General features: G+C 41.8%; 1 protein-coding gene across 1 annotated transcript in view; it reads right to left on the bottom strand.

The window, feature by feature from the left end:
* The window catches only part of Fyb2 (FYN binding protein 2), a 68,282-nt gene extending 55,596 nt beyond the window's left edge, over nucleotides 1–12,686 (bottom strand). Inside the window, 3 exon segments of the mRNA XM_076862585.2 lie at nucleotides 6,913–6,946; nucleotides 8,619–8,780; nucleotides 11,930–12,686. Coding sequence (XP_076718700.2) covers nucleotides 6,913–6,946; nucleotides 8,619–8,780; nucleotides 11,930–12,686 — 953 coding nt within the window.
* Between the last annotated feature and the right edge of the window lie 10,473 nt (nucleotides 12,687–23,159).

Here is a 23,159-nt window from a genome sequence, read left to right as displayed (position 1 = left end):
TGGCTTAAACTGAAGTTACCTGAATATTTTGTATCTCATATTCCATAGGGTAGAAGCTTCAAAAAAAAATTTCTCTTCATTCTTCCCTGGTGCACAGAGCAATTGAGCAACTGGGATTTCCAGGTCACTTGTACCCACTCCCATATATCGGTACAAGGAACCTCCTTTTTTGTTGGTCACTCAGATCAGGTCTGTGCCATCTTAATTACCTGCAGTGTGGCCATTCAGGAAAGAGCAGTATCAACAACTTAAAAACTGCCATCAGACACTGGTCGACATGCATGAAGGCACATTGGTTTGCTTTGGGTGCTGTTATGAAGAAGAGAACAATCCCGAACAGCTCCGGGAAGAGTCACTCCTGTCCCAATTTCACATCTTGAATAAGCTTTGTGGTATATTGTACTTTAGGGCAAGTACATGGATTGTGGGCCAAGCACTTCACCCAGATTGCCACCAACAATGAGGGAAACAGCAAGTAGCCTAGAATTGGCCTAGATTCCTCGCTTTCCCTCACATCTCCCACCCCATGGCTGAACGAGTGGTTGCTGGTTTTCTTCCAAAATAGATCTTGAATCCATCAGTTTCTTTTATCTCATGTCTGCCACCCCATATGTGTCAAGTTACTTAAACGCTCTCTGGTTCACTTTCCTCATCTGTGAAACATCTAATTCTTAGGATTGTTATAAATGGAATTCTAGATGCGAAACACGTTAGAATGTTTTTGTTACTGTGACTGCAATGAGTTCCTAGGTTGTCTTCCTGTTTCCACCCGTTTCTTTTCTAAATTTATTATTTATACAGTATCCAGAGTGATCTTTAAAAAAAATAAGTGTCAGCTCACATCACTGTTTGGCTTACAACAGCCCAATGGCTTCCCAATGCGTTTGGAGCAAACCCCAGTTTCACCCCATCATTCATAAGATTGTCCACCATCACCCATGACCTAGCTCACTGGGCTTTGACTGTGATGCCATTCTTTATGGTTCTTTATATATGTGGAGACATTGCACCAGCTATTCCCTCTCCTGGAATGTTCTAGATTTTCCTATGACAGGACTGGGTTCCCGTCATTCAGGTCTCAAGCCAAATGTCGCCACCTCATAGGGGCCTTTCCTGATCATTCTAAATGTCCTTTAGTTACTCCCAACCCACAGTTATTATAATACTCTAAAAAATTTTTCTCTGTAGCATTTACCACTATTTAAAAAAGCAATGAAAACGCACTTACTTGGTCACAGTGCTACTGTTACTGATGTTATCATTCTTTTACTTGAATGACTGAGATAAGGCACCAGAACCCCATTTCCAAAGCATCAGTAGCTTCCTTTGTGTCACGAAGTCCTAGATATAGTCACACAACCACCCAGCCCTCGCAGGCTTTTACGTTTCCACTCTGTGTGGGTAGACTTGCCAAAAACACAGATACCAAAGTACACTCCAAAAGAAGGAGCCATCCACACAACTCAAAATAGGCTGATACTGGTTTTATAACACATTCCTCAAAAGTAAGACACAAGATTAAAAAGCTCAAGTGAGAAAATGATAGACTTTCTAGATTGTACTTGCAGACCGTGTCTGAGATACTGCGCATCTGCGTCTTCCCTACTCCCGAAATCAACAGCCTTTCCTTTCTTGAGTTAGATTTCCTGAGTCAGGACTACCTTCTGCCACTTAATGGGAGAGAAGTCAATTTATAGCTAATGAATAAAATATTAGCCAACTCTGCTAAGTCCTGACAGAGGCCCAGCGCTGACTGCTGCCCTGGGACCCACCTGCTTTGTTTACACAAACCGTGGCTGCTTATTCATAAGAGGGATGCCAGCCAGCTTGGTTTACAGGAGAGTGATGACAAAGAATAATTTCTAAACAGCCACTTCTGTTGGGAGCTAATGAGATATTAATATTTCACAGACAACAAGGAAAGGGGAAGCTAAGGGTTGAAAAAAATCCAGACTCATTGAGTCTTCTGTTCACTTCATGCTTTATACAATTTATCTTACTGATCTTCATAACAGCACTATGAATGAAATACTATTACCACGTGCCCATTTTACAGATGTGTCAATCAAAGCTCTGAACGGTTGCAGTGAGTCATTTACAGTGCGGATGATGGGTTTGAACTTATATTAATCTGACTTCAGATCTGTACTTGTTTCACGATGCAATGCTGCTTCTCAGATTTAAAACAAAAGGGGAGGAAGCCCAGAAAGGAAAGATGGTGCTTGTAGAGGAACTGAGTTACTAACCAGATGGTTAAAAGGTATCTCTGTAGAAATTCAGCTAGAGCACAGAGACTCCTCTTTTATGAACAATGGTTGCAAACAACAGGAGTAAACTTGGAGAAGAGTACAGGACTTAAATGCTTTAAGGACTCTCATGGAAAGAAGAGGTAAGGCAATGTCTGCTGTGCCACAGATAGATCTTGGAGATGGTGGGGAGTTTGGGGTATGGAGGTCAATTTTTTTCCCTAGCTTACTTTGAAGTAAGTCAACCAACAAGCAAATAAACAAACAAAACAAATGTGCACAGATACATGTAAAATATTTTGTCTCCTTTATCTACTGTTATATACAAAGGTACTTAGTATATAGGATATGTTCAATAACTATGTGCTGAATGAATAAAATATTCCCCAAGAAAGAAAAAATGCTGAACTTTCCAGGTACAATGTTCTCCATCAGTGTATGTTTGGAGACTAGGGTTCTAAGCCTGGATTGTTAACCTTGATAGGAAGTTATATAATAGCCAAGCAAGACACTCTCCAGACGCCAGACACTGCAATAAATACTTTACAGTTACTGTTTCATTTAACCCTCACCACAATGATGCAAATTAGGTCCTGTAAACATTGCTGTCTTATAGAAGTAGAAACTGAGGTCTTGCAGAGGTTAGAGCATGCTCAAGGTTTCAGGTATTAAATGTAGCACTTAGATACCCAGGCTTTCATTTAATTTTATACTATGTACCCTAGCTGTATCAGATAATGCCAGATCCCTTTGCAGTAATAAAATTATGTATTCTATTTTAAAATCTATTTTCTAAATTTAATATGGGCATCTCTTGAACATGGGAGATAATCTTCCCAAACAAGCACTAGTTTCCATGGAAATTGTATCTAAGGCTATTGGGCACCATGGCACTTGTGTATTCAAATTAACATCAACAAGACAAAGTCCAAACTCCTCAGCTTAGCGTTTAACATATAGTTGCTCCTCAGCATCTGGGGAATTGCTTCTAGGACCTCTCATGGATATGAAAATCTGCAGATGCCTGAGTTTCTCATATAAAATGGTTTAGAATTTGCATATAACGTTTACAGATTTCCAGGTTTTTTTTTTTTTTTTTTTTTTGGTACTGAGGATTGAACTCCCAGGGGCTCTCAACTACTGAGGCACATTCCTAGCCCTTTTAAAAATATTTTATTTAGAGACAGGGTCTTGCTGAGTTGCTTAGGGCTTTGCTAAATTGCTGAGGCCGGTTTGAACTCTCTATCCTCCTGCCTCAGCCTCCGGAGCTACTGGGATTATGGCGCCTGGCCAGATCTTTTAAATCATCTGTAGATTACTTATAATATCTAATATAATATAAATGTTATATGAAGAGTTGCTATACTATATTGTTTTATAGAAAAATGACAAGAAAAAAATCTTTGTATGTTTAGTATAGACACAACTTTTTTCACATATTTTCTGTCTGAGGTTGGTTGAATCCATGGACTCAGAATCCACAGATAGGGAGGGCCAACTACAGGATTCAACATTATCTCTTGCTCTCTTTTTTTTTTTTTTTTTTTTTAAGAGAGAATGAGAGAGGGAGAGAGAGAGAGAGAGAGAGAATTTTTTTAATATTTATTTTTTAGTATTCGGCGGACATAACATCTCTGTTTGTACGTGGTGCTGAGGATCGAACCCGGGCCGCACGCATGGCAGGCGAGCGCGCTACCGCTTGAGCCACATCCCCAGCCCTTGCTCTCTTTTTTTTATGTTTCTAAAAGTAGTGAGTTTATTTCAAAGCATCACATTAAATTTGAATCCAGTCAACAAAACCATGTCTTCTTACGTGTTGATTTTACAAAGAATACAGACTTGCAAACAACTATCTGTTGTTTGATAAAGTAGTTCAAAGTAAAGGTATCTTTTAGAGCTGGAGATATAGCTCAGTTGGTAGGGTCCCTGCCTTCCATGAACAAGGTCTTGGGTTCAATCCCTAGCATCATATACACACAAAAAAGTTATCTCTTATTTTTTCATATTAGAATGCTTTCTATTTATTTTCTCTTATTTATTACTACACCCCTATTTTCAATCATGTTCTAATTCCATTCTGACTGTCCACTGGTCAGTCTGTCCATCCATCAATCCATCCATCCACCCACTCACCCATGAATCAAGAATGTGGTTATTTTCAGGAACATTAGCCTGCCTGGATTCCACTTGCAGTATATTGAAAAGGAACAATTAAGTAAACCTACCTAATTCCTACTCATTATACAGGATAACAGCTTGAATTACTTCCTCTTCCATGAAGCCACCCCTAAGAACTCTGTTCCCTCTTTATCTTGTTTCTAATTATTACTATGGCCCATATCATAATTAATATATGATGAAACCTCATTTCAGATGTGAGTTGTATTATAAAGTCAACATAAAAGGACAGAATGGTCAAAACTACCCTTATAAATCCTTTGGAAAGGTAGCACCATGTTGGAGACTGAGTTTTCTCTCCCAACAGGCACGTTACAGCAAGTTTGTCATTCATGTTGGTGTGGTTTGCTGTTTCTGAGGTTACAGTGCCATTGTCACCATACCTCAGTGCCAAAATGTGGGGAAAATGCATAAACAACACAGTTGCAGCACACACATGCTCATACTGAGATGGTCACAGCATCACAGCCACGAGACAACCAAAGCCCACCCAGCCTAGCAGAGGTACATTGTCTCTTTAGCAGTCACAGCAGGGTTTGTGCTGAGTGAATGGTGCGTTCCTCTGCCTGAGCCATCAGCACCATTTTGTCCCTTTTACATACATGCAGCTCCATGGTTTGCCTTGTGCTTAGGACACTTAACTCTTTCAAATGGGCAACTCCATTAAGAGTACAAGAACTGAGTCTAGTACTACACAGATGGATCCTTGTTGAATGAGAGCTTCTTATCAATTGCTTGGGGTACAGGATTCTCCACAACATGATTCCTGACACCTCAATTCCCTTTTTATACTTTCTCTGCTCTAACTCTACTTATCTCTTTCTAAAGTTAAGTAGACATAAGACAGGTGACTTCATACCGCCTGCCTCTTGCCTGTGGAGCACCCGTTCCCAAGTCATCATTCAATCTCAATACTCATGTCAGGTGTTTCCTCTTTATTGATGGCTTGACTGGATTCATGCCCCTATTCTTCATGCTATCTAGATCCCTGTCATTTGCCATGTAAACCTTTAGTGCCTTTCCACTCTGACCTTGGACTTGGCCACCTGAGTTGCTTTGAGCAATAGAATGTTAACAAAGGTGACACAGCAAAGGACTTAAAATAGAACATAGTAGAACATAGTCTATTGGGATTGTCTTTTTTTTTTTTTTTGCCTTTTAATTAATTTTTATTGTAGGCTGTTCAAAACATTACATAGTTCTTGATATATCATATTTCACACTTTGATTCAAGTGGGATATGCGCTCCCATTTTTACCCCATATACAGATTGCAGAATCACATCAGTTGCACAACCATTGATTTACATATTGCCATTCAGGTGTCTGTTGTATTCTGCTATTGGGATTGTCTTGATTGACTGTTGCCACTTCAAGGATTGCATTCCTGGGGCTGATTTGCTTAGATGGTTGGTGCCAAGTCAAGGTGCCCAGTCATCCCTGCCCCAATACAATCCTAGATCAGCTAGCTTCATGCTGACCCCATAGACATGTGAGCAGCCCTAGACAGAATCAGTAAAGCTGCCTGATAGTCCACAGATGACTGAAACATACCAGCAAGTCCAGATCAACTGCACCTCACAGATTCACATTGTATGCTATTGAAGGTTTGCATTTATTAAATCGTATTAATGGAGCAGTAGATAGTTGATACATCTTTACACTTCTCTGACCCTTCCTGACACTCTCAAGTAGTGACCATTCCCTAACAGGTGCAAACTCTTAATCTTATAATCAACTCTATAACAAATGTAATACACTTTATTATAAACATTTGATGAATGAATCAGTAATATCATTTTTGAGCTGGTTTCTCCTTCAAAGACTAACCTTGCACACAAGAACATCCTTGTGAGAGAGGCAAGGCTTATAGTTAAAATAATCTGGGCATATCTGGGCTAGAATCATGTCTCAGCAAGTGGCAAACTTCCTGGACCCTCGTGTCTTGAGCTATAAAACCAGGACAGCAGCAGCAACTTTGCCAAGGCTCCAGAGACAACTAAATGACAAAGTCTATAAAAAGTAGCCAGCTCAATGGGTGTCACTTCAAAGGGCTCATGATTTGGTTGGGTGAATTAATGCATTGACACTTCCAAAGCAAAATTCTTCGAAGCAGCATACCAGAAATAGCACACCCTGTACACCATTACTGATTCCTAACATCACAGCTGCCCAGAGCATTCTATAACCTCTAAATGAATTTATGACTATCAAAGCTCATGTTTCAATTTACTGAACCCATCTGTACAATAAAAAAAGTACTTCAGAGGACCATCTCTGCAACTTAATGTCAGCATAGTAGTTAAATGCAGTTTATTTAATCTTTCTTTTAAAACAAAAGTTGCAGATTGTTGCTTATAAATCTGCTCTTCCTGCAACTCTTCTGAGGACGACAGACACTTGACTTGAGCTCCCTGCCTGCTGTTAGGCAAGCAAAGTAGCCTGGTTGATGGTGTGCACTCCTACACAATTAAGGAGCAGGTACTCACCTCTCTGGAGGTGGGTAGTCCTCTTTTACGGTCACTGCAAGAAAAAGAGGCAAAGTTTAAAAAAAAAAAAGATGTTGGCAGCAGCCTGGTTACAGTGAACGATATTCATGACATGGCTGGATCCCAGAGACTAGGTATAGAGTGTTAATTCACCTGTGTTCCCAAACACCCCACTCCCACCATGGTATGGGGGTGGGGCGGGGGTTACCCATCCCTACCTGTCACACTCACTCTTGCTTTATGGTGTTTATTTATGGCACAGCCTCTTGCATTAGACTTTGACCTATTTGAGGACTGGAAACTCTGTGGGATTTATCTCCATCTCTTGCTTCCATCATAGGGCCTGATACTAGCTGCTCAATGAGTGGTCGAAATATCACAGAAGCTTTACTTACTGGGGTGCAGAGCACTATTTCAGTTCTTTCTAGGCATCACCTTATTGTTCTTGCAATAATTCTGAGATTGAAGTTATAATTATTACCCAATTACCGCCCCCCCCACCCCTGGAAAATGGGTTTTACGGATAAGCAAAAATGAGACTTGGTTAAGGAGATGGGATTTACAAGGCCCCTTTTTATTACAAAGGACTTAATGCTTTGTTCTATGTTGACAACCATCTTCCCTTTCAGAGAGATGGTTTGAGACCTGAATCACACTTAGCCTTCCTTGATGTGGAAGTGACCATATTACTAAAGGGTACTTATAAGACCTCAATCTTCCTATATAGCATTTTCTTTTAGGATAAGACTTAAGATGATTTAAGTGTGATCCCTAGGCCAGAAACACCAGCTTTCCTATTAATTGGTCAAAAGGCAAATTCTCAGGCTCCATCCCAGACCAACTGAATCAAACTCAGGGAATGAGGTCCTGCAATCTGAGTTTTAACAAGTCCTCTAGGTGATTCTGATGCATGTTTAAGTTTGAGAACCACCAAATTAGAGAAATTCAACCATGAGGCTGCCCAAAGCAGACAAATGAGCAATCAAAGACTGCATTAGCTCTCTCAAAGTACCATCTGTTGGTGCTGATGGCCACAGTAAAACAAATGTTAGCACAGCACTACATATTGCCCCAAAGTGTATGTTCCCCTTATGTTTCATTAGAGTGAATATAAGCAAAGGCATTTCGAATGTCTACAGATCAGCCCGTGGTGAGGCATGAGAGACATTCCTTTAAATAGCAGAGTAAGACACAAAATGGCACAGAAAAATGACTTCTACGGATGGTTCACTTCCTGGATGGGGTGGGAGAGGCTTTAATTAATTAGTGCAGGCAGATCACAGGAGCCCAAGCGGGACCTCTTAAGAACCTCAGGTCAAGTTCACAATTGCTCTCGTTCTCTTCACTTCCTTTTCTTTTTCTGCACCGATTGTGTCGGCAACTCAGGTTTTGCAAGGAATGCAGAGCCTCACTGCCTCCCTGCTTGGTGACTTTTCATTTTTTTTTTCCCTCTTGGACAGATTCCCAGTGATCAAATGCAAAGCCCTCAGGGGGAGCGAGCTGGCCCAGGAGTGATAAGGGGCCAATTCCTGCAGATCTGTCACTTCATGGGCAAACTGCCACAGCCTGTACAGGAGAATAAGCAGTGATGTGGAGCCACTTGGAGGAGTAGTGGTGGCATTGGAGAGGGAGGTGACACTGGGGATACAGGCACCAGAGCCGTGACTTCCAGCTGGCTTTGTGTGAGGCCCCATGCTGTTCCTTACCTTCATTTGGGGTCTTAGCAATAGAAGCTGGCTGCCTCTGGAAAGCCTGGAGGTTCACACTCGGGGGCTTTGAGGGCTTGGCGGGAGGAGGACCCAGGGACTCAATGGAAGGCAGTGGTTTCGTTTTGGGAAACTGGTTTTGCCTGATATCCGGCTGCTTTTCTGAGACAGACAGGAAAACACATAGGTTATGATTGAAATTGCATGGCTTGTCAGGTGAAACTCAGTCTCACTCCCCTTCAATCTATTCTCCATGCAGCAGCCAGAGTGTCCCAGTCCAAACTCAGACCGGCACGGGTCACCTATCCCGCTGCCATCAAGACTTCCTCATCATCACCTGTTCACCCCATCTTCTTCCATTCCACTACCACATGGCCCCTACTATGTCTCCAGATTCTTTCCTCATCACCCAGTATTATGGTTTAGATGTGAGGTGTCCCCAAAAAGCTCACAAGTGAGACAATGCAAGAAGGTTTGGAGGAGAAATGAATGGGTTATGGCCTTAATGCAGTGAGTTAATCCCCTGATAGGGATTAACTGAGTGGTAACTAAAGGCTGGTAAGGTATGGCTGGAAGAGGTGGGAATTAGGGATGTGGCTATGGGGTGTATATTTGTATCTGACAAGTGGGGACCATTTTATCTGCTTTCTGATCACCATATGAGCTGCTTTGCTCTGCCACACTCTTCTGCCATAATGTTCTGCCTCACCTTGAGCCCCAAGGAATGGAGCCAGCCTTCTATAGACTAAGACCTCTGAAACCACGAGCCCTCAAATAAACTCTTCCTCCTTTATAGTTGTTCTGGGCAGATTATTAAGTTACAGCAGCAACAATGCTGACAGAACCACCCATGTCCTCCTACTTCCCCAGCCTTCAGCCCCAGCATCTCTCACTCACATAACTGGTTTCCCCATTCTCCAGGTTTGATTTTAAAAGGCTCTCCTGTCTCCAAGACTTTGTTCATGCCACTCCTGTTCTGCTATTCCCTCTCTTGCAAACTTTGATTCATTCTTCTACAGTTCTGTGCCAAATGACAGCTCCCCGAGAAGGCTTTTCTTGATTTCTCTAGAAATCAAGTCAAAAATTAACCACTCTCTGTTTTGTAACCCTATAGCTCATTATTAATACCCCTACCTCAGTGTCATGGCTTACCAGAGAGGCTAGTCTAATTTCCCATTAACCATGGCCTCCTGAGGGCAGGGATTATGTCATATTGGTCTCCTCACACCAAGCAAGGACAAACCATTGCTACTCACTGAATGGATTCCTCAACACATGGTTTGAAAATAATATGACAGGGACTACAAAGAGGAGTAAGAATTAATCTCTCATCACCAGAGCTGATAGCCTAGGACTTGCTTCAAAGCTGACTTTGTAGAACTTGGCATCTTTAAGTTTAATGTCCTGGAATTTTGTCAATTTTAAATATTTGTCCTTATGTACTCATAAGTCCAATTCCCACAGAAATTCTATTATTTTATATGAAAATTATATCTGCTTCTTGTGAGAATAACACAAATTCTTATATAACCCAAGCACCTGAATTTTGGTTTACATAATACGGTAGTTGACTACGCAGGACATCCAACTAACACTAAAGAAGTGCACTCAGTTTTGCCTGTGCCTATGAGACCTCCTTGAACTCTGTGATCTGAGAGGGGACAGAAAACTTTTATCCTGCCCTCCCACAGTCGTATTCCAGAATCTCAGGGCCAAATTCCTGGTCTCGATTCTTCTTAGTCTTTAATTGTAAGTCACAGGGTCAGAAATTTCACTCTTTATCCAATTGGGGAGAAGACTTAAGTAAAAATAAACTATCACTTTCTAACTGATCTAATTTTTACCAGTCATTGTGCTAAGCAATTGAAATAGCTATCTCATTTAATTCTCAATAGTTCTATCCAGTAGGTTCTGTGTTTCTTTGTTCTCTCCTATCCATCTTTATTTCTATTTATCCTTTCTCTTTTCCCCACCCCTTCATCAATAACTGTTTACTTACTATATTTCAGGCATTGTACTGGCAGCTGGGGATAGAACTGAAAACAAGAAGAAATGTGGTCCTGTGTGTAGGAATGTCCATTCTACTAAGAGGAAACTGATGGCAAACAAGAGAACTCCAGAGATCTCTCCAGCATGTTGACTATGGGGGAGTACGCCAGGGGAAGAAAGGTAGGAGAAAAGTCAGATACAGAGCAAGGACCTGAGAACAGGGCCATGAGGACTGTGTCAGAGAAACCATAGGGGGTTGTAAGCAGGAGATTCCTCCATTGATTGATCCATCCATTTAATCAATCACTGAACCAGACTTGCTCACCTGACCATACTCTTTTGGGGATATGGTAGTAAGACAGTCTTTACCGTCTTGTAATTTGCATCTTATCAAGGGAAGCACATAACAATATACCAGGTAAGAATAAATGATATGAAGAACATCAAAGTGATATTAAACAACAAAGGGTAATGGAACTGGTGTAGCTCTTTTAGACAGAGTGACCAAAAAGGACCACTCAGAATAGAGACTTTGATGAGGGGAGGGAGCAAGACATCAAAGACCTGGCCGAAGAGTGTTCCAGAAGGAGGGACTGACAAGGGCAAAGACCTGGGATGGAATCAGCATGGGATAAGGATTAGCAAGGCAACGTGGCACAAGAGGAGAGGGCAAGAGAAGCAGGCAAAGACTAAATTGCATGAATCCCTGTTAATGATTGGACTTGACTTTGGGCGGAAGAATGATGTGATCCGATTTATGCTTTGCAGGGTGACTCTGCCTACTAGGAAGGGAACAAAACTTAAGAATGTAGAAGCAGGGAGACCCGTGAAGCTACTGCAGTGGTCAAGGTAATAGAAGATGGCATGGCAAGAGCAGGGGGCAGAGATATGTGGAAGTCCAGGGGTTCTGAACTCACCTCTGTGGTAGAACCAAGCAATGACTGATAGATTCAATGTAAAGAATGAGAAGGAAGAAAGAACAGAGCTTCACTCCTGGGTTTCTAGCCTGAGATGGTTGTGAAATTTACCAACAAAGTCTGGTGACAGCTCTGATTTGTAGGAGAGCAGACCAGGCTCTAAGAAATTTGTAGATTGCCTGAGTTCCTGCAGTTGTGTAAGAACCAGGTCTAGGAATCATATCCAGGATGCCCAAACTGTATTGCAATGAATTCCAGAGGACTGAGCTCTTGACCCAAATTTGAGACTCTAACAGATAGGCCTACAATCCTCAGGCTACATTGCCCAGACCCACATATGACCACTTCAGATCAACAGGCTTTAGTTAGAAAAACATAATGGCCCTTCCCTGGTCTACTTCTTACCTGGGGTCTGGCTGTCAAGCTCACACTCGTAAACAGGCTGGCAGGTACTGCCTGCCAGGCCCCTCTCAGGACTGGAGATTTCCTGGCTCTTCCTGCCACGTGGAGAAAGTCGAGAAGAGGGGTCTTCAGAGATGGTGAGTGATTTTCTTTGGGCCGTCAAGTGCCTCTGAGAAGGAAGGGTCTGGGCTCCTTTGGTTTCCAGCTTTTTCCTGGGCTTCTCTGGGGCAAGCCCCATGCTTTTTTGCCCTTCCAAATGGAAGGCCTTCCCTCCACAATCAGCAAGGGGAAGGGCTGACGAGGTCTCGTTTCTCTGGGAGGAAACCTTCTCCCAGTTCCTGAGCTTGTCTCTGAAGCTGCTGGAGGCCATCACTCTCTCCTTGGGGGTTACCTCGGCCTTTGATCCAGTCACATCCAACAGCACAGAGGCCTTCTGGAAGTTTCCTGTGGAACCCACAGTAGACTTTGCTAGAGGTCCTGGGGAACTTGAACTCTTCCAAATCTCACTTCTCTGGGTCACCTTGGTTTTCTGGGTTTTCTGAGGTGGGGACTCACCATTGCAAGAATATGGTAGGGGCTGATTATGGTTGGAAGAGAGGGGTTTCCCCTTTGCCAGGATCGGAATTGGCCATGCACATACCACCTCATCCTTTTGAGAGTCACCTGCTGGGAATTTAATAGGTCCTGGAAGAGTTGGAGCATCAAACTTTTGAAATTTGGCTCGAAGTTCCTTGAAGTTTTTCACTCCTTCCTAAAGCATTAAACAAAACAAAACAAAACAAACAAAAGACTTCATTATTCCAGGAGAAAGAAAGCCAGTGTGATTAGCTGACCTCACTATACATGTTCAAGAGTTTTAATGGCAGATGTAATCCAATCGCTTACTTGTTGGCAATCTCAGTCAGTAATGCTACTGGCTATGTGAGATGGAAAGAAATGATTGTCTCCTCTTTGAATCACTTCAGCTATGTTTATTTTTTTCATAGCATATAAAAGATACTTGCAGATACTAATAAAGGATCAGGGCTCCCATAGATAAAGTGTCCATCATTGCCAGACACATAGTAGGTCCATGACAAATAAAAGCTCAAGGATCCTTTGGTAGTTTCAGCTCCCCGTGGGAGATCTACTCTTCCCCTCTAAACTGGGCTCAGACTCATATCTGAAAGTAGGTTGTGGTGATGTCAACCAGAGCCTGGGGGTAGAGGAAGGGCCCAGAGCAGTGACTGGCTGGTATCCAGCCAGGGAGGTTTGGGCTTGACTCCTGCTTCATGCTCTTCCTACGGCCCCCTACTTTCTCCCACTAAACCTCGTTTATTTGTGTAAGTGAATCTCATCATCTTTTGCCTTTGTAGCAGGTAGGAGGGCATCTAATGGAGCCTTTTCAAAAAGCAAGAGCCACTACTTTCTCCAGGTCACATTGCAGGTTTCTAATGTCATGTACACAGACCGTCTCCATGGCAGGGACTTCCTAGCTTGCCAGTTGAGGAAATGTTGGGTGACCTTTTCTCACTGTTTATAGTTGACTCACACCTGCCCTCTGAAGATTTAGGAAGGGAGGGAATTGAACAAGAGGCCTAAAGCAGGTCTCTGGGAACTGGCTTGCGTTTGTATGCTGGATTTCTCTCTCTTTTCTCCCCTGCCACACCCCATCCCATAGACACTTTTACAGCTCTCTCCACAAATTGCCAGGATTTGATTTCTTACACTTAAGCCAGCAGACAAGTTAATCCAGTTGTACTTCCTGTCCCTGGACATGGCAGGAGCCTTCACTGGGCATGAAGTCAGGAGGCCTCAGTGAAGCTCAGCCTAGCCCTTTTCTGCTGTGTGCCTTGGGCAAATCATTTCACTTCTCTGAGCCTTATTGCCCTCACTATAAAATAGGACTTCTATTTCTAGTATCAGTTCAGAGTTCTTGTAAGGATAAATAAGGTAACAGATATGCATACCTCAATGGTAAATGTTTTTTAAGTTGTGGCAAAACACACATGACATATAATATGCCATCTTAACCATTTTGAAGTATATAGTTCAGCAGTGTTAAGTAGATTCACAGTTGTGCAACCAATCTCCAGAACTCTTTTAATCCTTCAAAACTAAAAGTCTATACCTATACTAAAAGTCTATGGAACTCTGCATTCCACCCTCCCATGCTACATTCTCTCCCTCTGGATTTAAATATTGTAGTTATCTCCTATAAATGGAATCATCCAGCATTTGATGTTTTGTGACTGGCTTATTTCACTTAGCACAATAGTTTCAAGGTTTAGCCATGTTGCTGCATGTTTTAGAATTTTCTTGCTTCTTACGTTGAGTGATTGTATGTGTACATACATACATATATAAACATTCTGTTTATGCTTCATCCATCAATGGGCAAGTTGGGTTGAACAAGAGCCATAAAAACAGATATTTGCTTTAGCAATTGTGAGTGATGCTCCTATAATCTAGGTATAGAGATTATTTCTTTGAGATCCTGTTTTCAGTTCTTTTGGGTACGTTCCCAGAAGTGGAATCACATGGCAATTCTATTTTTATTTTTTTTTTGAGAAACCTCCATACTGTTTTCCATAGCAACTGTGCCATTTTACATTCCCAACAGTGTAAAATGATTCCAAAACTTATCTATGTCCTAACCAACACTTATTTTTTTTTTATATCAGCCCTCCTAATAGGTGTGCAAAGGTCAATGACTAATATTCTTGAAGTCATACAATAATGCTTATGTTTAGCTCTTTGTATCTGAAGCCATGTGAAGTACAATGTTATTGCTTAATAGATTTTAATCTCTGTGGGACTGTCTGAGCAAAGTCTTAGTAGGAAATAGAATTATGAATTTGATAACCTCCAAACCAAGGTCCTGTGCAGAGATAACAGGTTTGGTGATGGGAAGACCTGATTGTACCTGACTCATTCCTTTTTCAACCAATTTTCATTAAGCCATCCACTCTATAGACAGAACACTGTTTGATATAGCCAAGAATTCTGCCCTTAAATATGACATCCTAATGTCAGGCAGAGATAGAAAATAAGCAAACACACAAGACAATGTTAGAGAAGAGTGCTGAGTGGAGAATTAAATAGAAGATGCAATGGAGACCTGACTGGATGCTAGCTACTGATTTTCAGGGGAAGAGTGGAAAAATCACTTCTTCTCTCAGTCATGCACCAAATTAGGGGTTAGCCTGGGTCCCTCCAAAACCCCTTCTACACTAACATCTAAATTTTTTCCCTTGCTGTAGATGGGAGGAGATATGATACATTTTGTCATTTGTCATTCATTACCCATATGTGGAAGTTCAGGGTTGAGCATGAGGAGAGTTTCTGAGAGGTGGCTGAGAGGCCTTCTACTAAACCAGTCTCAATTTTTCTGTTCCCACAGCAAATAAGTTCCCAAATTCCCCCAATTCTCCCCACCCCACCACATGCACCCACGTACCCATAGATAGATGTATAGAAATATCTATCTATATTTTTGTGTACATATATGTATATAATATATATTTGTGTGTGGAGCGGGTGTGGTGAGGTGCTGGGGGTTGAACTCGTGCATGGAAGGCAAGTGCTCTGCCACTGAGCTGTGTAGGCAGCCCAATCCTACTGATCTATAGCCTTAAGCAGCCCACGAGCCTGCCCCTTATTCATGCTATTTCCATTGCCTTCAGGTCTGTCTCCCTTATTACTTGGAATGACTTCTTTGCGGTCTCTCTGGTTCTACTCTGAGCCCTTCTAATCCTCCATTTATTCCGCTGTTAAACAAATCTGTTTAAAAACACAAATCTAATCATGTAAGTCCGTTATATGTTTAAAATCCTTCAATTTGGCTTCCCAAAGCTTTTAAATAAGCTTGAACACTTTTGCTTAGCACCCAAGACCCATCCTAATCCCAACCCTGTTAATTTTCTGATGCCATTTTGGCCCAGTGGGCTTTTTTTTTTCCCTAATGAATTGTGCACATGTTTCTAAACTCATTTTTCTCCTTTGTGACCCTGTACTTTTGAATGTACTATTTTCTCAGCCTGAAATGCCCATCTTCCTCCCAATTTATTGAACAAGCAATTCCTACTTTTTCAAAATTCCACTTGTGTCATTTCAAAAGGCATATTGGTGGCTTACTCTATGCCAGGCTCTGGGGATACAGAGATGAAGAAGGTATCCCTGACCTTTTGCAGCTCATGGAATGAGGAAGAGAGACATGAACAGATTGTTCTAATATAACAGAGGAAATTATCAATATGTGGCACAAAATCTGCTTATGTGAACATAAAAAAGAAGAGAGACTCAAATGTAACCTAAAGTTACAAAGAAGGCTTTCTGGAGAAGACTTCTCAGCTGAAACAGCCAGTCAAGCAAAGAATGGTAGGAAAGGAACCAAGAGAAAGCAGTATGAATAAGGCAGAGCAGGATGAAATGATACGGGAAGAAAGAGCAATTCCACCTTAGTAGAGTCCCAGTGTCCAGAAGGAGACGCTGGAGGAGGTGGAGGCCAGCTCTTCTGAAGGTAAAGACCTGAATCTTCAACATGAAAGGCAAACTACCAGTGTAATGACTCTTGAGAGCTAAGTGTGATTTCGATCACATCTGTCATGACCACTCCTTGTAAAACAGCAACTGCCCTGCTTACCTTACCCTGCGTGTAGACAATGAACCTTCCCCTAGTGCAGAGACTGTAAACCCAGAGCCACATTTCCCAGGCACTCTCTTGGCTGGAATTCTTCCAAGCAAAGGTGTCTACAGAAAGTGAGGAGATGAACACGAGTGTGTGTCCCTGGGGAGCGGCCAAGGCCAAGGTTGCTGTATTGTACAATGGACAGCAACATCCATGGGTTCCCACTGGAATAATTCCATGTGGACAGTAGTCTTTTCTCTCAGCTATAGCAGATGAGCTCATCCCTGGGGCCTCCTAGTAATTTCCAGAATAATCTATAACAAATCCCTTTTGGTTCAATCTGATAACAAGTTTGTTGGTATTTCAATATTTGGTCACTGCTGTAGCACTAAGAGGTGGAAGCTTATTTGGTCCGCACTGGTGAATGAATGAGTCCTTGATTTACAAGCTTTCAGAATCCATGGAAGATAAGAATAGTATCTTGGTCTCACCAGCACTAGCCCAGCAGTTTACAGAGTCTTTGGTGCACAAATGGATCAGTGAATGAATGCTTCGAATAAGTGAGCAGGTTCACATGAACTAAAACTGCTCAGAATTTAAAATTTTTCTTCTATCATTTTTATGAAGGCAGCTTTGAATGGCCACTGAAGTAAAGTATCTAAACACAATAAGGTCAGAAGACAACCTAGAAAATAGCCCTGGAAAACAGCCTGCGCACTTCTGATCTGGACCCTGCAAGCCTCAGGTACCTCATGTGGAAACACAGGTCAAAACAATACAGAAATATTGTGGAAACAATCTAAGATAAAAGATAGTGGTGTCCTCAAAACAGAAGGGGCTTATCTCTTTGATATGGGAAGGAGGTGGCAACCAGCCACCAGAAACAAAGAAATTGCTCTTTCAGGAGCACGAGACAAGTGGGAAATGGTTACCAGTTTGCACCACAGTATTCTAGGTGCCATAATTATCACAGCCAGATGAATATACTTAGTTAAACCTGCAGAACAAGACTCAATAAAACAAACTTCTCCCAGCCAGTTTTTGTTTTACAGGAATGTAAGGAATAATAATAACAATAATAAAATAGGCACTGTTCTAGTACTTCATATACATTAACTCATTTAAACCCAGTGTATTCCCATCTTACATACAAGGATACTGAGGCATTGTGAGCCTAAATGACTTCCCGAAGGTCATATTAGGAAGGGTCAGAGCTTGTGCAATATGGCTTCAGAGCTGATGCTCTGTCCTGGACTCCTTCAACCCAAGAATTTGCTTTCTTAGATTTAGACAATTTTGGGGGGGTTGATTTTATTTTTTAGATCACATAATATGAAGGCTGTAATATCAGCTTTGTGAGAAGAAATTCCCCCTTTTTAGTTTCAGACACTTGATAACTATATTTTTTCTATTCTCTTCTCATCAACATCAATGTGTGTGTGTGTGTGTGTGTGTGTGTGTGTGTGTGTGTGTGTGTGTATTTTCCTTGTACTGGGAATTGAACCCAAGGACATTTTATCACTGAGCTATACCGCTCCTTTTCCCTTTTTGAGATAGGGTCTTGCTCAGTTGCTGATGCTGGCCTCTAAAACTTTCAATCCTCCTGCCTCAGTCTTCTGAGTTGATGGATCATAGGTTGTGTGCTACTGCCTGGCCATATATACGTTATCATAAGTAATCTCTGCAACAACCCTATAAAACAGGCACCATCACTGCCTCATTTTACATGTAAGCTTGTGGGTAAAGAAAGGTTAACTCATGCCCCAGTTTACATAGAAAGTGGTATAGGAATTGGAATCCAAGTCGGTATGATTCCAGAGCTCCTTTTAGCTGTTCTGCTCATATACCTTGCTTATAAATTTAGCTCTAATTTTTAATTCTTTGGCTGTATCATAGAAATTTCATAGATAAAAGATAACCAATTTTGAATATGTTACATTTGCTTTAGGAATTAAGCAGTAATCACTTGATCAAAACAAACAAATTAAAATCCCAGACTCTCAGACTTTTTTGTTATTTATACTGACATGGGAAAAACATTGTTTCTGATATAATTGACATAGGGTTTAAATGTGAAATAAATTACATGGCTTTTATGACTATGTAGTCTTGGATTTTCAAGCTAGTTCTGATTCAATGTAATTTAAAAGGTGATATGAAAATGCAAAAACAAATGATAAAACACAATTCAGAGTTATACCCTTTCAAAATAAATTTGCAAATGAGAAAAATTCTGTTTATGAACCATATGTCCTTATCTTTGTTTTATAAAGTATGATATGCATTGTTGCTCCGTGCTCTCCTGAGCACATCCCCATGTGGAGGGCTGAGAGATATCCTCCTTCTGTGTCACAGCTCTCAGTCTCACACCTATGATGGTACACATCGCACCCTGTAGCAAGATGACATGGAAAAGAACCACAGGTGCTCAATAGATCAGAAGTGACTCAGCATGTGAAAGCTGTCATAAAAACATATGTAAAATAAATTCCAAAAGGAGAGGATGCAACTTCAATGCATACTTTGATTTAAAAAGAAAAGTTAACTAGTTTTGAATTTTTGCAAGTTTCTGAATATTGTCCTCTACAGGGAAAAACACAGACAATGTTGATAGCATGGCTTTATCACGGGTCTGAACACTCTTCTCCTGGTGAGCAAAGACTTTCACCCTAAGGAATATGCCAGCTCAAGATCCAAGACACAGATGGGGCAGCAGAAGCCAAGAAATTATGTGCCCAGGAAGGGAGGCAGTAATAGCTATCAAATCCTACCTGGGATTGAAGGGAGTAGACGTTTTTAAAAATAGCATCTGAGTCACCTTCATGAATAAAAGGGCTTCACTTCAACCTTTGCCATTCCAGGGGCTATGATAATGGTGAAGCTGTCTACCTGGTCCCAGTGATTAATTCCTAAGCCCCCTGGGCAGGGGCAGGCGTAAGAACAGCAGGGCACAGAGCACTGTTTGATTTCCTCTCGCCTACTCTGGTCAGAGACACAGAATGGGAAGGTTAGAAGTTTCCATCACAAAGATATAAGGACCAATGCTTGTTCTGCTGACCCTCAGGCAGGAGTGCAGACCCTGGTAAGTGCTAAATGGTTGTTTCTAGAGTTCCTGGAGCTACCAGTAAAATCTCTCACTCCCTAGCCAGGACACTGCCCACTGAGGATGTCGAAGGCAGTTGACAGAGTCTGACCTATGAGGCTGCTCTCCTCTGTTGTGCTTATCACACTCCAACTCATCAAAACTGTTCTCTGCTGTCCCTCAGCACAACACCCTGTGGATGATCAGTAAAGCTCCTGCACTCCCAATCCTAAATGGTAGGCGACAGCGAGTCCATGACCCACCTCCCCTAAAACATCAGGCCATCATGGCTTGCATTATAGTAAGTCGGGGTCATTGTCAAAAAGCCAGGCCAGTCTGTTAACACAGAGCTCTGTCTCCCACAGACCTGTTTAACATCCTTAACTATATCCCTCTTCTCATTTTTCCCTCCCCATTCCTTCTCCTGAGCTCATTGTCTCTGACTTGATCTCTGCTGATTTGCTCTCTGCCACTTGTCAGGGGTCAGCAAAATTGCTTACATGTTCAATCTCGTCTATGAATGTGCCCTCCACCTTCTTCTCTAACTTAAACTGGTGCCTCCCCTGGAGAGGGGCTCCTTTGATGCTTTCATGAATATCCCTTCATCCTTCTCTGCTCTTCTACTCCTGGGCCAGGTGGGGGATAGTGTTTTCCTAGCTCCCCACTGATGCTTCCAGACTATTCCTTCTTCCTCAGAAATACCATCTCCTGTGAAGAGGATGCCAAGCTAAGCCCTCTGCTTCATTTATTGAGGAATTTTTGCCTCTGGCTCACTCCTCACCCTCCTTGACTACTGGAATGGCAATAAGCAAACTCCAATCCATGTAGATAATCCTTCTAACATCCCGGTGTCACTTCTGATAATCTTGCCTACTATCCCGCCTCAGTCACTGTTTTCCAGAGATATTGATCATCTTCAAAGTGTCAGTTTAGATATCCTACCCTTGGATCCTATCTTACCACTTACCTTATCTTAGTACTGCAAAACCAGTAATTCTTTGGCCTCAAATTAAATTCCATTGATCATAATGGCTTTCTGGAATACCATTAAAGTCTCATTCAAGGCACGGATTTCCCCAACCTCCTAGCCTCCTCCAGGTCTGGACCACATGCCTCAGGCACTTGTCTGGGGTTACTGATCTGCCTTGGTGTTCACCACACTCCAGCTTATCATAACCATTCACTGGTCTGTCTTCCCCATCAAATTTCATCTTTTTCAATTTGGAAACTATGTCTTTCCCTCACTGTATCTTCAGCTGAGAGCTGAACAATCTAAACAGAACATTTCAAAACATTTGATGCCCCTTTGGTGAAGGCAGTATGTAAAGAGTGACCTAACATAGTACTGCATAGGGTGTCCAAAGATACATAGTGAAATCAAGAGTTAGTTGGCAAAGCTCTTCCAGGGAATCCTTTCCAGAGGAAGTAGAATTGAATGGCGAGTGGGGTTTCATTGGAGAGAGGGTGCGCCAAAGACATATCAGACTAAAGGAACAGTGCAGGTAAAGGCATGGGGGCGGGAAGGGCCATTGTGTTTCCAGGTGACCAGATCAGAACAGCAAGAGAGTAGCTCAAAAGGGAAAGAAAGAAGAAAGTTGTTATTCTTCCCAGAAGCCATTTGCAGTTAGGGCCTTTGAAGACTTCACTCAAGGAAGTAATGAAGAATCTCAGTTGCCTTCAGGGCAATAAGGAAAAGCAGATATGCTGGTGCAGAGGGGCCCTGGGTGGAGTTTACATCATACCACTTTGCGACTCTTTAGTCTCTGTCTGCCTGTGCTTTTTCGTCATGCAGGTCTTTCCATCCATCCATCCATCCATCCACCCATCATCATTCATAGAACCATAAAAATTTTCATCCAAGGGTCCTAACAGTACTTTGGCTTTACAATTGATCATCTCCCCAGTGACTGACAGGAAAACTGTGTCAACCTCCACCTGTCAAACCCCTTCCAGCCACCTCTTCCTTTCCCTCCATAAGGATTAAGTTCTTCTTCAATCTTTGAATAGTTGTTTGGATTCCCTAAGATCTAGTTTTAACATCAACAAAACAACCCTGATTTAGGTCTACAATCTTCATATGAAAAGCTGAGCCAGATATGTTTTGGAATTCAGAAGATTTCCAGTTTTAGAAAGAATTTGTATAACAAATTCTATATACATACACTCAAGTGTGGTCTGAGGCAGAACGCTGTAGTCAAACCTGTGACTATTTCTGCAGCAAAACACAGCAATGTTCATCTAATTCAGGATAAATAAAGACCATAAATCGTCTCATATTGGTTCAGTTAGGCTTTTGATATCACAACCATTATGACAAATTAGTGGTTTTCAGAGCTTATTAGATTTTGGGATTATGGAAAAAGGTGTCATGGACTTGCTCCTATTCATTTTCTAGGAATTTTTTCAAGGGTTAAAGAAGAGGAAGAAAAAAGCAAAACAATTATCCAGCTTCAGGCATAATAAATGGTAGCTCTGGCTGTGGATACTCCCTAGTCCCATAGTCGTCTTCAACTGAAATGTTTGTAATCATTTTCTAACTGGCCACTCAGCCTCAACTAAAGACCTCTTCTTTGATCTGATGGCTCTAAAAATAGTTTCATTCTAAAATTTTACTGTTTTTGAAAAATTTTTTCACAATTAGTCACCAATTAAGATGACAACTGCTTCATCCCCTTGATCTGGTCCTAATCCACTATTACCCCCACCCCCACCCCACCTGCATCCCCCTCTCTCTCTCTCTCTCTCTCTTTTTTCTCCATGCTGGGAATTAAACCCAGGGCCTCACACAAGCTAGGAAAGCACTCTACCATTGAGCCACCCCCTCCCCATTATATCTCAGGCTCCCCTTGATGTGGGCCATGCTTTCTTACATCCCACCCTAGCCTATGCTTTACCCACCATCTGAAATATCTAGAATGTCCTTTCAGATATCAACTATCCAAATTTTACTCATCCTTCTAGGCACAGCTCAAATGCTCCCCTGAAGCCTTTATCATGGTTGCCTTCAAAATTTAACCCTCTGCCCAGGCCTTTTCTGATGATGGTTGTCATCCTTGGTTTGTGTACTGGGGTATCTCAGGGACCCCAGAACTTGCCCCACTGAAACAGAATCTCTGGGGAGTCCTCATTTCATGAATCAGCTTGAGCTTATTATATTCCCAGCTCAGCATCTGGCCTAAGAATACACCTGGAAATATCTTACAGCTTTTCATCTGCAAATCTCATTCGGTCTTATACCTTTTGACACTTTTCTTGTCCTATGACAACTACTCAAAGGGATGTCTCATCCTCCCATCTCCCATGAGCTTCTTAGGGCAGGCAGAAAAGCATACTCATCTTGATAGAGCCCACAGGTTCAAGGATGATGGTGGACTCCAAGTGCTCAATAAATATTCACCAAAGTAATAGTGAATGCATGAATGAAGAGATTTCCAGAGTAATGGTCTAGAGGAAACTCTCTTTTAAATGGCTTTCTCAGAGAACTAACAATTCATCTCACATCAATTATTATGCATCTAAATTGTGTTCCAATCATGCCACCC

Source organism: Callospermophilus lateralis, chromosome 7 (genome assembly GCF_048772815.1).
Source record: "Callospermophilus lateralis isolate mCalLat2 chromosome 7, mCalLat2.hap1, whole genome shotgun sequence".
Classification (NCBI taxonomy): Eukaryota; Metazoa; Chordata; class Mammalia; order Rodentia; family Sciuridae; genus Callospermophilus; species Callospermophilus lateralis.
This window is presented reverse-complemented; position numbering and strand designations above follow the sequence as displayed.